This window comes from Phacochoerus africanus, chromosome 5 (genome assembly GCF_016906955.1).
Source record: "Phacochoerus africanus isolate WHEZ1 chromosome 5, ROS_Pafr_v1, whole genome shotgun sequence".
Classification (NCBI taxonomy): Eukaryota; Metazoa; Chordata; class Mammalia; order Artiodactyla; family Suidae; genus Phacochoerus; species Phacochoerus africanus.
In genome coordinates, this window is record NC_062548.1 from 47,736,130 (window position 1) to 47,752,756 (window position 16,627).

At 48.3% G+C, this 16,627-nt stretch overlaps 1 protein-coding gene across 1 annotated transcript; it reads right to left on the minus strand.

The window, feature by feature from the left end:
- Positions 1–11,107: 11,107 nt before the first annotated feature.
- CHCHD5 (coiled-coil-helix-coiled-coil-helix domain containing 5) lies at positions 11,108–16,627 on the minus strand. Its single transcript, XM_047781179.1, has 4 exons — positions 16,431–16,627; positions 15,233–15,373; positions 14,980–15,145; positions 11,108–11,282 (listed from the first exon to the last, which is right to left on the minus strand). Coding segments are annotated over exons 1-4 (333 nt in total). The 5' UTR covers positions 16,433–16,627; the 3' UTR covers positions 11,108–11,258.

Genomic DNA, 16,627 nt, shown 5'->3' on the forward strand with positions numbered 1-16,627 from the left:
ACCTGTGGAGTAGGTCGCAGACATGGCTCGGATCTGGCATTGCTATGGCTGTGGTGTAGGCTGGCAGCTACAGCTCCGATTAGACCCCTAGCCTGGGAACCTCCATATGTTGCAGGTGCGGCCCTAAAAAAGCCAAAAAAAAAAAAAATTAAAAATGATACAAATGAACAAAAGTAGACTCACAGACATAGAAAACAAACTTGTGGTTACCAAAGGGAAAAGGGGGGAATAAATTAGGCATTTGGGATTAACAGATACACACTACTACATATAAAATAGGTAAACAACAAGGACCTACTATATAGCAGGGAACAATATTCAATATCTTGTAATAACCTATAATGGAAAATAATCTGAAAAAGAATACATATATATACAAAACTGAATCACTTTGCTGTACACCTGGAACCAAACAACATTGTAAATCAAACTACACCCAATAAAAAGTTCTTTTTCTTTTTAGGCTGCTCCCAGAGTATACGGAAGTTTCCAGGTCAGGGATCGAACCCATGCCACAGCAGTGACCTAAGCCACTACAGTGACAATGCCAGATTCTTAACCCACTAAGCCACCAGGGAACTCCAAGATCTACATTTGGTTTTTGGGGTTTTTTTGGTCTTTTTGCTATTTCTTTGGGCCGCTGCCGCGGCATATGGAGGTTCCCAGGCTAGGGGTTGAATCGGAGCTGTAGCCACCGGCCTAAGCCAGAGCCACAGCAACGCGGGATCCGAGCCGCGTCTGCAACCTACACCACAGCTCACGGCAACGCCGGATCGTCAACCCACTGAGAAAGGGCAGGGACCGAACCCGTAACCTCATGGTTCCTAGTCGGATTCGTTAACCACTGTGCCACGACGGGAACTCCCATTAAATTTTTAAGTGAAAAAAGATCTAGAGATTCTGATACTAAGTTAAGTCAGAGAAAGACAAATATCATATGATTTGCCTTATATGTGGAATATAAAAAACGATACAGGAGTTCCCATTATGGCTGAGCAGGATAAGAATCCGACTAGGATCCATGAGGATTTGGGTTAGATACCTGGCCATGCTTAGTAGGTTAAGGATCCGGCACTGCTGCGAGCTGCGGCAAAGTTACAAATGCGGCTTGGATCTGACATTGCTGTGGCTCTGTCCTAGGCTGACGGCTGCTGCTTTGATTTGATTCCTAGCCCAGGAACTTCCATGTGCTGTAGGTGCAGCCCTATAAAAAAGTAAAAATAAATAGATAAATAAAATTTTTTTAAAATTTAAAAATGAGAAGTTCCCGTCGTGGCGCAGAGGAAACGAATCCTATCAGGCACCATGAAGTGGCGGGTTTGATCCCTGGCCTTGCTCAGTGGGTTAAGGATCCAGCATTGCCATGACCTGTGGAGTAGGTCGCAGACATGGCTCGGATCTGGCATTGCTATGGCTGTGGTGTAGGCTGGCAGCTACAGCTCCGATTAGACCCCTAGCCTGGGAACCTCCATATGTTGCAGGTGCGGCCCTAAAAAAGCCAAAAAAAAAAAAATTAAAAATGATACAAATGAACAAAAGTAGACTCACAGACATAGAAAACAAACTTGTGGTTACCAAAGGGAAAAGGGGGGAATAAATTAGGCATTTGGGATTAACAGATACACACTACTACATATAAAATAGGTAAACAACAAGGACCTACTATATAGCAGGGAACAATATTCAATATCTTGTAATAACCTATAATGGAAAATAATCTGAAAAAGAATACATATATATACAAAACTGAATCACTTTGCTGTACACCTGGAACCAAACAACATTGTAAATCAAACTACACCCAATAAAAAGTTCTTTTTCTTTTTAGGCTGCTCCCAGAGTATACGGAAGTTTCCAGGTCAGGGATCGAACCCATGCCACAGCAGTGACCTAAGCCACTACAGTGACAATGCCAGATTCTTAACCCACTAAGCCACCAGGGAACTCCAAGATCTACATTTGGTTTTTGGGGTTTTTTTGGTCTTTTTGCTATTTCTTTGGGCCGCTGCCGCGGCATATGAAGGTTCCCAGGCTAGGGGTCGAATCGGAGCTGTAGCCACTGGCCTACGCCAGAGCCACAGCAACGCAGGATCTGACCTGCGTCTGCAACCTACACCACAGCTCATGGCAATGCCAGATCGTTAACCCACTGAGCAAGGGCAGGGACTGAACCCGCAACCTCATGGTTCCTAGTTGGATTCGCTAACCATTGTGCCACGACAGGAACTCCTACATTTGTTTTTAAATTATATACCCCCCATTTTTTGTCCATAATTTCCAGTTTTCATTATTAAAAACCACAGTCCAGAGCGAGTTGTTGTGCATTCACATTTGTACACTCCTGATTCTATAGCATGAATTCCTACAAATGAAACAAGATCCTTCCACATGGCCTTCCAGAGAGGCTGTTCCAGGCCATACTTCTCTCCCATCCATACCAGTGTGTGCCTGGTACTCCACGTATTCTACAGCCTTCTGTATAGCCCCTGCATTGTGCAGAGTACCTAACGTGGCAGAGACAATGCTGAGTGCTTACTTGCTTTGCCTCAGGAGCACACAGGTAGGCTACATTTCCCAGCATCCCTTGCCGTGAGGTAGGGCTGGGTCTGGTTGATGGCAGTAGTAATGTACCCCAGCACTTCCAGAACTGGCCCCTAAAAAACCTCCCCGTGATCCTTGAGCTCTCTCTCATCTTTCATCTGCTTGACGTGTACAGAAGATCAAGTGGAAGTCTCAGAGCCCTAGAGCGTTACTGAGCTGAGCAGAGAAATGAATTGTCACCACATCTCAAGGCTGCCCAATCCCCTCTCTTTACCGGGATTTGGTCCCATACCCTGGACATGGTATCAAGTCTTTACTCACATGTCATCTTCTCCGAGGGTGTTCCCTGACTTAGCACAGCCTCCCACCACTTGCCCTACATGTTTGAGCAACTTTGAGGGACCTGGCTCTCTTTCAAAGGAAGTTAATACTTGCATTTTCTTTCTTTTTTTTCTTCCCCCGACGATCCCCCCACCCCAAGACGTATGGAAGTTCCCAGACCAGGGATTGAATCTGAGCCAGAGCTGTACCCCCCACCGCAGCTGTAGGAATGCCAGATCCTTAACCAATTCTGCAGGGCTGGGGATCGAACTGGCGCCTGCACAGACAGAAGCGGGATCACTAACCCACTGTACCATTGGGAACTCTGAAATTTGCGTTTTCAATAAACCTTCTTCCCCAGATGATGATGCAACCTTGATTAACCAGCTAGAGCCACTTAGGGCAGAGTTGATAAAAAGCAACCATGGTGGAGTTCCCTTCGTGGAGCAGCAGAAATGAATCCGATTAGTATCCATAAGGATGCAGGTTCAGCAGTTTGGGGATCCCACCGCGAGCCGTGAGTCATGGTGTAGGTCACAGATGCGGCTCGGATCCCGAGTTGCCGTGGCTGTGGTGTAGGCTGGCAGCTGTAGCTCTGATTGGACCCCTAGCCTGGGAACCTCCATATGTTGAGGGTGTGGCCCTAGAAAGCCAAAAAAAAGGCAACCATAGACCACTTGGTCCCAAGACCTCAGCCCGCCATGGCACCACCACTCCTGAACCCTGTGCCTCAGCATGACAGCTCCAGCCACACTTCCCAGGCTGTCACCTGAACACAGCATGGTGACCACACCTCCTTCATTTATTCTATTTTTTTTTAAATTTGTTGTCTTTTTTCTTTTAGGGCCACACCTGCGGTATATGGAGGTTCCCAGGCTAGGGGTCCAATCAGAGCTGTAGCTACCGGCCTACACCACAAGCACAGCAACACGGGATCGGAGCCGCGTCTTCGACCTACATACACCACAGCTCATGGCAATGCCGGATCCTTAACCCGCTGACAGAGGCCAGCAATCGAACCCCCCTCCGCATGGATGCTAGTCGGTTTCGCTAACTGCTGAGCCACGATGGGAACTCCTATTTTTTAAATTAAAAAATTTTTTTTTTTTTTTTTTGCTTTTTAAGGCTGAACCCGTGCCATATGGAGGTTCCCAGGCTAGGGGTTGAACTGGAGCTACAGCTGCCAACCTATACCACAGCCACAGCAACATCAGATCTGAGTTGTATCTGTGACTTACACCACAGCTCATGGCAACGCCGGATCCTTAACCCCCAGAGCGAGGCCAGGGATCGAACCCACAACCTCATGGTTCCTCGTCGGATTCGTTTCTGCTGCGCCACTACAGGAACTCCAATTTAATCTAAAATATTTATTGAGGGCCTACTGTGTACCAGACCGTATTCTAAATGCTTTGGACATATAGTGAAAAAATGAGAAAAAGATTTCTGCCCTGTCTAGTGGGAGAGATAGACCACAAACAATACAGCTAATAAATAAGGCAGGTGAAGAAATGATAAAGGGGAAAGAGCAGGTTCTCTGAAGTGCAGGGCAAGAGGCAGGCGTCTGTGCTAAGAAGAGTGGCAAGAAGGTGACATTTGAGAAAAGACTTGAGAGGTCAGTCACAGGTTTATCTGGGAGAAGAAGGTTCCTAGCAGAACATTTAAGCAAAGGCCCTGGGGCAGGGCCACGCCTGGAGCGTTCAAAAAGCTGGAAGGAGGGACAGTGGCTGAGAACTTGGAAGGAAACGAGGTCAGAGATGGAATGAAGAGGACATGCTCAGATGGAACAGGGCTTCAGAGGCTACCCTAAGGACTGCAGCTTTTGCGCTGAGACAAAGTACCTTTGCACAGTTTTAGATGAGAAGTAACAGGTATTCCGACATATATTTAAAAGGATCCCGGAGTTCCTCTCGTGGCTCAGTGGTAATGAATCCGACTAGTATTCATGAGGATGAGGGTTCCATCCCTGGCCTCGTTCAGTGGGTTAAGGATCCAGCATTGCTGTGAGCTGCGGTGTAGGTCATGGCTACAGCTCCGATTTCGACACTTAGCCTAGGAACCTCCATACGCCTCAGGTGAGGCCCTAAAAAGACAAATAAATAAATAAATTATAAATATAAATTAAAAGGATCCCTCTGGCTATTGTATTGAGAACACACTTGGGGTGGGAAGATGAGAATTGGGAGTACAGCAAAGAGGCTGTGCAGAAACCCAGGTGCCAGGTATAGTGGCTCCTGCTGGATTTGGTAATGGGGGGTGTGGATACATTTTGGAGACGGAGCCAATGGGATTTGCTAATGCACTGCATATTTGGTGTGAGGGAAAAGAGGGTTTAAGGAGGTGAGCAGCTGGAAGAACGGTCTGCCTGAGTTAGGGAAAGCTGAGGTAGAGCAGTTTTAGGAGCAGAATCAGAAGCTCAGCTCTGAACACGGTAAGACTGAGATGTGTCAAGACTTCGAAACAGAAATGTTGAGTAGGCAATTGATTTGCAAGTCTAGAGTTTGGAGAGAAGTCTGAGTGGTGATAAAATTCCAGAAGTTGACCACTTTCCATTGCTGCTGTTGCCATTTCTCCCCAATCTATAATTTGCGAGACTAACGAATCCTCCACAGCTGCATTGCTCTGAAGATGCCACGTAAATGTGTACCTTAAGAACACTGTGGTTGTCTGTTAACAGCCTATCGCTGCACAAGCTTGTCCATGTCCTTGGCATTTTTGCTGCTTACTGCTTTTTATTTATTTGTTTATGGCCGCACCCGTGGCATATGGAAGTTCTGGGGCCAGGGACTGAATTCAAGTTGCAGCTATAGCAGTGCCTGATCCTTTAACCCACTGAGCAGGGCCGGGGATCAAACCTGCATTTGCGCAGGGCAGGGACTTGAACTCCACCTCTGCAGCTACCCGAGCTGCTATAACTGGATTCTTAACCCACTGGGCCATGGCAGGAATTGCTTAACACTTTTTAGAGCGATACCCTTTCCTTCTGTTCACCTGAAACACTTTGCATCCCATAATTTCTGGCCCATCAGAGAAAGAGGAAAGGATGCAAATTATTTGGATCTGACCTTGTTTAGTTTGTCACCACCTCCCTGGTAAATGTTCATTGGGTTAAAAAGAAATACTATTGTGACACTCATAGGCTCTCCAGACTTTCAAATTCTATATCATCAGGGGCCTCAGAGTAGGGTCAACAACGTTCAAAACCTTATTTCCAAGCGAGTTAATGTTATAAAATACAGTCCACCAAAAATGAGGAATTCCACCAGGGAAGTGGTTCTTGGCTGCATATTGAAATAAATTTAAAAATTGGTATTTAAAAGAAATATCAATGTCTAGGTCTTACCCCAGGAGATTCGGATTTAATTGGTCTGGAGTGGGGCAGCAGAAGTTTTTAAAAGCAGCACGCTTTATGGTAAATGCTAGCTTACTTTCTTTCAGGATTATTAACTACCTTAGAGATTTGGCTTCTGTTTGCACACATTCTGAAAGTTTTTGATGGCTTAAGTGAGGTGCTTGCCACTGAAGGTGAGCACTGACTGAAATGTTTATCGTTAATATAGAGATTATCAACAAAGTCAGTATGTTCAGTGACAAGCACAGTCTCCTCAGTTTAACGATCAAAGGTGAAAATGATGACCCTCGAAGACGCTGCCTTCTGGTTAACATACCTCACCTCAGACTGGCACATTCTGCCTCCTCAGAATTCTGAGCCTTGTTAGCCCACTCAGCCACTTCAGCATCTGCACACATCCCCCACAGTGCCACCTGTCTCCCCCACACTCTTCCTAGTGCCTCTCCAGTCTGCATGCCCGCCACCTCTCATTGGCCTCTTTGGGTGAACCTAGCCATTCTTTGCCAACTGAGTCAAGCCTGTTGAAGGCATTCTTCTTATCTCAATACCTCCACCACCAGCAGCTGTGGTGGGATGTGGTGACGGCATCAGCACTGACTGGCAGGAAAGGTGGTCAGGGTGATGGTGGCTGCCCCTGAGGCTGAAGCAATGGCAGCTGTGGCAACAGGTCATGGCCACTGAAGTGAAGGAACCCAAGGTGGCTACCTCAGAAGCAAACCCAGTAGGTGAAGCAGCCGATGCAGCTGCTCTTTGCTGGAGAGCTTTCTCTGTACCAGAGCCCACTCTGCCTGTGTGTGTATGGCAGGTGGGAAGTGGCAGGGAATTTAAAATCTATCCTCTTAAGTAGCCCTCAACCAAATGCACAATGGGGTTTAATGTATAAATGCCCTCATGGCTTGGGTGGGAAGAACATTCCACTGCTTCTCAGAGTTCCCCAGAGAATTCAGTTGTTGAGCCCAAGGATAAGTCGCTTGATAATGCACCTCTGACGTGCTTTGTTGCTTCCCTGTCTCGGCCTCACTTCCCACTGCTTTCTGGGATCATCTCCCTAATCCTTGTCTCTGAGTCTGTTTCTGGGAGAATCCAAGCTAAGATAATGCATCATGAACCAAGGATTTTGATTCAAGCACATATGGGACATTAACAAAAACTGACCATATGGCAAGCCAGGAAGCCTCAACGTATTTCAAAAGACTGAAATCATATAAAATGTTCCCAATCCAACCGCAATTAGTCAAGATAACTAGAAAAATCCCCGTATGTTTAGAAATTAAGAAATGCAATTTTTAATTTCTAAATAATCTGAGACCAATGGAAAAAGCAAAATAGCCATGTCTTAGAGGAAATTTAAGTGCATATTTTAGAAAAAAGGCTGAAAAATCAGTGAGCTAAACATTCATTTCAAAAAGGTAGAAAATTAAATCAAAGGAAAGAAGGTAAAGAAGAAAATTTAAAAATAAATATGTGATGCAATTCCCACTACAGTGCAGTGGGTTGAGGATCTGATGGCAGCAGCTCAGGTCATTGCGGAGGTTCGGGGTCCATCCCTGGCCCAGCACAATGAGTTAAGGATCTGGCATTGCTGCAGCTGAGGCTCAGGTCACAGCTGTGGCTCATATTCAATCGCTGGCCCAGGAACTTCCATATGTTGTAGGTGCAGCCATAATATAAATAAATACAAGTTCCTATTGTGGCTCAGTGGGAAACAAGCCTGAATACTATCCATGAGGATGCGGGTTCGATCCCTGGCCTCACTCAATGAGACTCCTAGCCTGGGAACCTCCATATGCCATAGGTGCACCCTAAAAAGCAAAAATAAATAAATAAGTAAATTTAAAAAAATGAAATAGCACTAACAATGCCAAAGGTAGATTCTGTGGAAAGATTAATAATACTGATAAAATCCTGTCAAGACTAAGAAAAAGAGGAAGAGAGTACAAATCTCCAATGTCAGAAAAGCAAAGAGGGTAGTTCCTGCTGTGGCTCAGTGAGTTAAGAACCCGCCTAGTAGCCATGAGGATGTGAGTTTGATCCATGGCCTTGCTCAGTGCGTTAAGGATCCAGCATTGCCACAGCCTGCAAGTTGTAGCTCAGGTCGAAGATTCGGCTCGGATCTGATGTTACTGTAGCTGTGGTGTAGGCCAGCAGCTACAGCCCTGAGTAGACCCCTAGCTTGGGAACTTCCATATGCCTCAGGTGCAGCCCTAAAAAAAAAAAAAGAAAAAAAAAACAAGAAATGAAAAGGGGACTTCATTACAGATTTGACAGACTTTTAAAGTATGAGGATATTTGGAATAAATTTATGGCAATTTGAAAATTCAGATCTTGTGAAAAATTCTTAGAAAAATACACTTTACCTAAACAGACAGGAATAAAAACTACTAAGACTTTTTGGTTTTTTTGGCCACACCTGTGTCATGTGGAAGTTCTCCCGCCAGGAATTGAATCCTCACCACAGCAGTGACCGGAGCCACTGCAGTGACAATGCCAGATGCTTAACATACTGTGCCATAAGGGAACTCCAAAACTATGATGTTTTTATGATTAAATATGGGCAAAACCCTTTGCAGCCCAATGCCATCAAGAGGTGGATCCCCTCCACTCCCCACCCCACATAAAAAAAGGTGGAGCCTCCATGCCCCTCTAATCTGGGTTGGCCTCAAGACTTAATTTTGACCAAAAGAATGTGTAAAGGCAGTGACTGTGTTTCCATTTTTGCTCTCTTGGACCCCTAAGACCCACCATATAAGGAAGCTGGTATAACTTATTGGAAAACAGGTCCCTTAGAGATTTTTTTTTTTGGGGGGGGGTCTTTTGTCTTTTTAGAGCCGCACTGGAGGCATAACAAGGTTCCCAGGCTAGGGGTCGAATCAGAGCTGTAGCTGCCAGCCTACACCGTAGCGGGGATCAAACCCACATCCTCATGGATCCTAGTCAGGTTCGTTAACCACATGACACTGTGGGAACACCAAGATGTTCTAAAACGTAACCTCAACCTCCATTTTGTCTGTTCTTATCACTTCTAGCCACGTGGAGCAGAATCTTACGCTAGCTTATTCAAGTAAAGGGGAGTTGGCTGAAAACACACACAGAAATCTGAGGGCCTAATCCACAGCCCAACTCAACTGGAGTGGGGAACAGGAAGTTACCAGGACTCAAGCAGCCCTTTCAGGGACCACAGGAACTGATGACAATCCTCTCTCCACTACCTGGGTTTCCTCATTTGGGCTACATGGCATCCAAGGGCCCTGCACAGGACTTCCACCTTGGTTGCTTATAATTTATTTATTTTTAATTTTTGCTTTTTAGGGCCACACTTGTGGCATATGGTAGTTCCTGGGCTAGGGGTCGAATCGGAGCTACAGCTGCCGGCCTACACCACAGCAATGCCAGATCCGAGCTGCATCTTTGACCTACACAGATCACGGCAACACCAGATCCTTAACCCATTTAGCAAGGCCAGGGATCAAACCCACATCCTCATAGATACTAGTCGAGTTCGCTACCCCGAGCCACAACGGGAACTCCCCAGCCTGGCTTCAAAGCCAACCAACAGCATTCTTCCCTTTCATGTCTCAAAGCCCCAGGAAGGGCTCTGGCTCATTTCTCCAAGCTAGAGCATAGCCCTAGGTTTCAAATGGCCGGTCTGATCAGCACTGACCAGTCTCTTCCAATTGTATAAGTGTGGAGTCTCCTCCAGGGAGGAGCAACCTGAATGGTGAACCTGGGGCAGGCTCTGGGCTCTCTGCTGCATACCTGTCTGTCTACTCTCTGCCCTTTAGGACCTGCCCCTGAAGAAGACCGATCAACTAGCAGTGCTCATTGGAGCCTGTAATCCTGAAGAGAAACAGTAAGAAGCCGCAGCAGCCACTGCTGGAAACTACCCGGTCCACTCAGCACTCTCCCGTCTGCTGAAGGCTGCTCTATGCTCAGGGCTCTCTCCTCTGATGGCAGAGGGCACTTGATCATGCATGGGGCACGAAGTCAGTGCCCATGAAAATATCCCTCAATGTCAGATGGAGAGTTGGTGTACATATACTCCAACTTCCTTGCCTCTGTCTTTTTTTTTTTGGCCACCCCGAGGCACATGGAGTTCCTGGACCAGGGATTAGATCCGAGCCAGTCTTGACCTAAGCCACAGCTGCAGCATCACCAGATCCTTAACCCAATGTACTGGGCCGGGGATCATACCTGTATCCCAGAGCCCCCAGGATGCCACCGATCCCATTGCACTACAGCGGGAAGTCCTCCTCGCCCCTGCTCCATGCCACCTCCCAGAAGTCCCTGGTGGGACTGAGCCCCAGTTGCCCACAGTAGTAAATGGCCTGATAATGCCTTACTGGCTGCCCTGCTCTCTGTCTCACCCCCCTGCCACTCCCCTGCAGGTGTTTCTGTAATCATGCCCCCCAGTACTACACCAATTCTCAGGGCTGGACTCTGGAAGAACACAAAGACAGCAGAGAAGTCCAGAGCAGCAAATGTGAAGCCATATCCTTCGGTGCAGCTGTTTTCGATACAAGAGCCAGTGTTCTCATCAGCGCTGCCTCTCGCCCATGTCTATTGTGCCAGCGGTTCTGAACGGAGGCGGGAAACAGGTGTGTTCTTTGTTGCCCCCAAAGCCTCAAGTAAACATTCAGTGAAGCCCTGGAAAATGCTACAGTTAAAGGGAGAAGGAGCCCTTGCCATATCCGTGCAGCAGGAGACAGGAAATGGCTGTTGGAGGAACTAACAAGAAGAGGGGTCGTTCTGACCCTGGTGAAGAGTCGGAGCACCTGGCCCTCTGCCCCAGGCCCTTCCTTGGTACACAAGGTGAAGCTGGAGAACAGGTATCAGGGTTTGTGCCCAGCCAGCTCTCCTGGGGCCCCTCAGGTGCTGAAGGCAGGAATCGAAGCGTGGTATGCAGTCTTTATTTATTGAGTCTTAATGTCCAGGGAAGCCATGTCCATGTGCAGGGCCCTCAGGACTCCAACTGACAAGTCTTCAGAGGAGGGGATATCAAGTGGCCAGTCCCTCACTTCCAGTTTACCCATGGTCCCGATGGTCCTTAGGAGGCAGGAAATGGCTGTGCCTGTGGGGAAAAAAAAAAGCATGGCAACACCTACTAGCACCTCTTCTGTGTCTGGTCTGGGACCATTGCTCCAGGATTATGCAGACACAGCAAAGGCTGCTCTTGCAGAGGTCAGTCTAGAGGGAAGGTGATGACCCCAGCCACCTGCCCTATGAACCCCTGGGTGTAGTGAACTGTCAGTGGCAGCAGGGAAGGCACCGGTCTGCTGGATTTAGAGCACCTGCTGTGCGCCAGGCACTGTTACAGGTACGAGGGCCCCAGGCATGGATGCGGCAGGCACAAGTCTCTGACTCTAGGGAGGGACAGACAACAGATGAACAAAAAATGGGTCAGCTGATATATCCTTCGAAGAAAACGACATCAGGGTAAAGGGCAGAGGAGTATGGAGGCAGAGGTCCAAGGAGTGCTTTATGCTGGTAGCTGCATTAATGGGAGCTGTCTTTATGTCATATTTTACGAGATGAGACTGGGTGTTTGCTATCCTGGGGACTGGAGAGTAGAGGAGGCCTGAATCTCACAGCCCCCCATCAGAGAGGAAAAGCTGCAAATGGGACGCTATTACAGGAAGGAGAGGACAGGGAGGAGAAGCTGGGTGTGATGGTAATTACTTGGAGCACGCTGGAGAACCACAAGGCTTTAAAAGGGACAGATGTGACCCAATTTCTGTTTTTAAAAGCTCCTTTGGGAGTTCCCATTGTGGCACAGTGGTTAACAAATCCGACTAGGAACCATGAAGTTGAGGGTTTGGTCCGTGGCCTTGCTCAGTGGGTTAAGGATCCGGAGTTGCCATGAGCTGTGGTGTAGGTTGCAGATGTGGCTCGGATCCCACATTGCTATGGCTCTGGCATAGGCCGGTGGCTACAGCTCTGATTAGACCCCTAGCCTGGGAACCTCCATATGCCACGGGAAGCAGCCCTAGAAAAGGCAAAAAGACAAAAAAAAAAAAAACCAAAAAACACACACACACACTCACACACACACATATATATATATATATAAAATAAAAGCTCCTTTGTCCACCAGAGGAGAGCAGATTTGGGGGGAGGGCAGGGGTGGCCACCGGAAGACCAGGGAGAGGCTTGGCTGCTCATCCAGGGAGGGAAGGAGGAACTGGCCCTAAGATAGGAAGGTGGGGTCTTTGTGCAGATACTCAAAAAACTTAAAAGAAAAAAGTCACCAACATATGTTTAATTAGCTAATATGATCAGTATGTAATCATTACTGAATACTTTGTTTTTTTTGTTTTTGTTTTCTTTTCTTTTGGCCATGCCTGCAGCAGGCGGAAGTTCCCAGGCCAGGTGTTGAACCCACACTAGTGACTCAAGTTACAGAAGACAATGCCAGATCCTTTACTGTTAGGCCACTAAGCAACTCTATTACTGAATATTTTCTGAACAGAATTAAAAGTCTGTCTCACTGGTGCCTACTCTTGGGACCTGAAGCTTTCACTTATCTCTTATTAAAAAAAAAAAAAAAAAACACCACACAAACAAACAAACTGGAGTTCTCTTGTGGCACTGTGGCCTAAAGATCTGGCATTGTCACTGCAATGGCTGGGTCACTGCTGTGGTTCGGGTTCGATCCCTGACCTGGGAACTTCTTCATGCTGCAGGTGTGGCCAAAAAAACCAAAAACTCGATGACTACAAGATCTGCTGGAAGGCTATCTCCCTAGTCTTCAGCCAAAAAGTCCTCTGAAGCAGGCGATGGGAAGCAATCAGTTATAAGGCAATGAAATAGAAGCTATAATGGAGGGAGCTCAGGGACCTCGGGAGGATGGAGATGGGCCATGAGGGGACGTTTTCTAAGGGAGGGGACATCTAAGCTGGAATAGGAATTAGCCAGATGGAGCAGGAAGGGCAGTCTAGGCAGAGGGAAATAGTGAGATAAGTGCCTGGCAGCAGGAGAGACCTGCAGCAGAGTAACTGCAACACAGAACTTGAGATGGAGGTAGGGAGAGGTGGTCAGAGGCCACACCCTGCAGGACCCTAGAAACTGGGCCAGAGTTTAGACTTGGCCTGGTCAAAATGAGAGCCATGAAAAGGTTTTTAAGTAAAGAAGCACACAGATTTCCTCTGGGCTCACTCTGGGACCTTCACACAGAATGGAGTGAAAGAGGAAAGCATGGAGGTCCAAGAGAAGGCTTCTCTTCTGGTGCAAGAGGAGATGGGGCCCTGGGAACTGAGAGGGACAAGTGAGAGGGAGCTGGTGAAAGAAGTGACTTTTGCCTTTAGAGCTCACAGGTCAGTGGAAGACACCAGCGTTTCTCGAACTTTCTTTTTTTTTTCTCCCATTACTGTGCCTTTCCACCCCTGGAGTCTTTTTAGATGATTTTTTTTTTCCTTTTTAGGGCCCCACCCACAGCATATGGAGGTTCCCAGGTTAGGGGTCTAATCAGAGCTACAGTTGCTGGCCTACACCACAGCCACAGTAATGCCAGATCCGAGCCATGTCTGTGACCTACACCACAGCTCACGGCACTGGATCCTTAACCTACTGAGCGAGGCCAGGGATTGAACCTGGCCTCGAACACACAACCTCATGGTTCTTAGGCAGATTCGTTTCTGCTACACCATAATGGGAACTCCTTTTCAGATATTTTTTTAAAAATTTCACCCATCCATGAAATTTTTTTTTGTCTTTCCTAGGGCTGCTCCCACGGCATATAGAGGTTCCCAGGCTAGAGGTCTAATCGGAGCTATAGCCGCCGGCCTACGCCAGAGCCACAGCAACACGGGATCTGAGGAACGTCTGTGACCTACACCACAGCTCATGGCAGCGCCAGATCCTTAACCCACTGAGCAAGGCCAGGGATTGAACCCGCAACCTCATGGTTCCTAGTCGGATTCGTTAACCACTGAGCCATGTTGGGAACTCCCACCCATGAAATTTTAATAGCATAGCTATACCGTATATATGTTTCTGGACTATATACATAAAAAAAGAATTAAGGCGTTTTTGGGCCATCCTCACCTCCTGGGCCCGAACAGCTGCTGGGTCCATGAGGAAGACAGGGAGAGTACATAAGGGAGCTGCAGGAGCTCTGCCTGAAGAAGAACACAGATAACCTGGCAGCAACCTGGGACTTGGTGCTCAGTGTAGATGAGAAGCCATTCATGAGCTTTCATTAAGGTGTAATGACACTAGTTTTCAGTTCCTTTTTTTTTTTTGCTTTGTAGGGCCGCATCCACAGCATTTGGAGGTTCCCAGGCTAGGGGTCAAATCAGAGCTGTAGCTGCCAACCTACACCACAGCCACAGCACTGCAAGATCCGAGCCACATCTGCAACCTACACCACAGCTCACGGCAACGCCGGATCCTTAACCCACTGAGCGAGGTCAGGAATCAAACCTGAAACCTCATGGTTCCCAGTTGGATTTGCTTCCACTAAGCCATGATGGGAACTTCAGTTTTCAGTTCCTTAACGCTCTCTCTGGCCACTGCATGGCAGCATGGTAAGAGAGGATTCAGGGAGACCAGGAAGAAGCCTGGAGCAGGTGTCCTGGCAGTGGAGGGGTGGGGGAGGTGGCTGGATTAAAGCAGGGGCTGTATATGGGGCAACAGGGGACCATGTTCTGATGTTCTGGATTCGGGATGCATGGGGAAGGTGTGTGTGAAGCTAAGAATGCCTCCAAGATCTTTACTCTGAGTGACCAGAGGCTAAAGGAGTGGGATGAACTGCCAAGCCCCTAACTTACCTGCGTGGTTGAGGGCGAGTGTGTCGGCTGCACCTGTTCAGCACACTGCAGGAAGCGGCGTACATGCTCTGCGCAGTTGCCCACGGCTGCCTCATTCTGCCGGAGACACTCCTCAAAGGCCTCAAAAGGCTCTGCACAGGCCTGGCGGATCTGACGGATGATTGGGCTGCGAGGGCAGGGCATTTCAGGCTCGGAGAGACTTCCACTCCAATGCCCACCCACCCCCCACTGCCCTGTACTTGCCCACACTCACTGGGAGGACGTGCACTGAGCGATGCTCATCTTAAGGTGGTGACAGTCCCGTTGCCATGACTCAGGCTTGGCTGCCACACACTGGCCATACTGCTCCAGCTCTCGGCTGCAGTAGCGGGCAGTGACCTCCAGGGCCGCTTGCCTGTGAGACAGGACAGACTGAGGGTAACTGCAGGCAGCAGGCAAGAGATGGAGTTCTGATCTGAGTCTAGGGTGGGACTGGCATCTTGGACAAATCTGAGAGCCTGAAGGATCCTGGGATAGGGCCAAGGAGCTAGAGAGGTAAGGCATGAGCCTTGGAGGTTGTGGAGTAGGCTCAGAGCTCCAGGGGAGATAGTGGAAGTTCTAAAAAAAAAGGTCTGATTATTCTGAAGCAGACTTTGAAGGTCCTGGACGGCAGGTTTTAGAGTCCTAGCATTCTCTAGTTTCTACCAGGGGATCATGCAGAAAAGCTTGTAGGGCCTTAGAATTAACACCTAGAGTTCCTGGAGAGAACCTGGAAGCCCTAAATGAGTTTGAAAGCCCTAAAAGTGAGGTTTAGAGGTGCAAGGGGTGAGGTCTTAGGTCCTGGGGAAGGGTCTCTTGACCAGACTGTCTTCGAAATGGGGCCAGAGGATTGGGTACTGAAAAGTGAGACTTGAGGCCCTGAGGCCGGTTTGGGGGTCTAGGGTAAATCTTAAGTGTCCCACAAATAAGCTTTTCAAATTGGGGAGACAAGGTCTGAAAATCCAGAGTGAGATCAGAGGCATCTAGGAACAAGTCTGTGGGCCTTATAGGTGAGGTCTGAGGCAAAGGACAGATTTGGAAGGTTCAAATGGTAAAGTTAGATGAGCCAAGGAAAGGAACTTGGAGCTCTAAGGACGGACCTGGGAGTCCTGGAGGCCCTGAGACAAGTCTGGAGTCGTAGGGTTGCAGGGTGAGGGCAAGACCCAGGGTTTTCGGGGCAAAACTTGAGCACAGAGAGACTGGATCTAAAAGTCCTCCGTTAGCACCCAAAGAAGGGGTGGAGCCTAAACGCTCAGAGGGCGAGGCTTGAACACGAGAACTGGAGCTCGCAAGGGAATGCGCTGAATCACGAGGCTCGGATCTCCCGGAAACAGAGAAGCCAATTCTTCCCGGAATCTTGGCCTAAGTCCAGATCACTGGGGAAAGAGAAGAAGTGCGGGGGCAGGTACAGGGTAGGCGCTCCCGCTACTCACATCTTGAGGCCGAGGCCGAAGGAGGATCAATGGGGAAGGAGCGCCCCGCCTTTTCCGGTATCAGGTTGTCATGGCGGCGCCCAGCTAAGCCCTCCTTATTTCGATTTTTCCGGTTGCAGAGCGGACTAGCAGGCCCGCTCCCTTTAGGCCCAATCTGTCATGGCGGCGCCCTGCCTCTCCTCAGGTCCGGGGCCTGT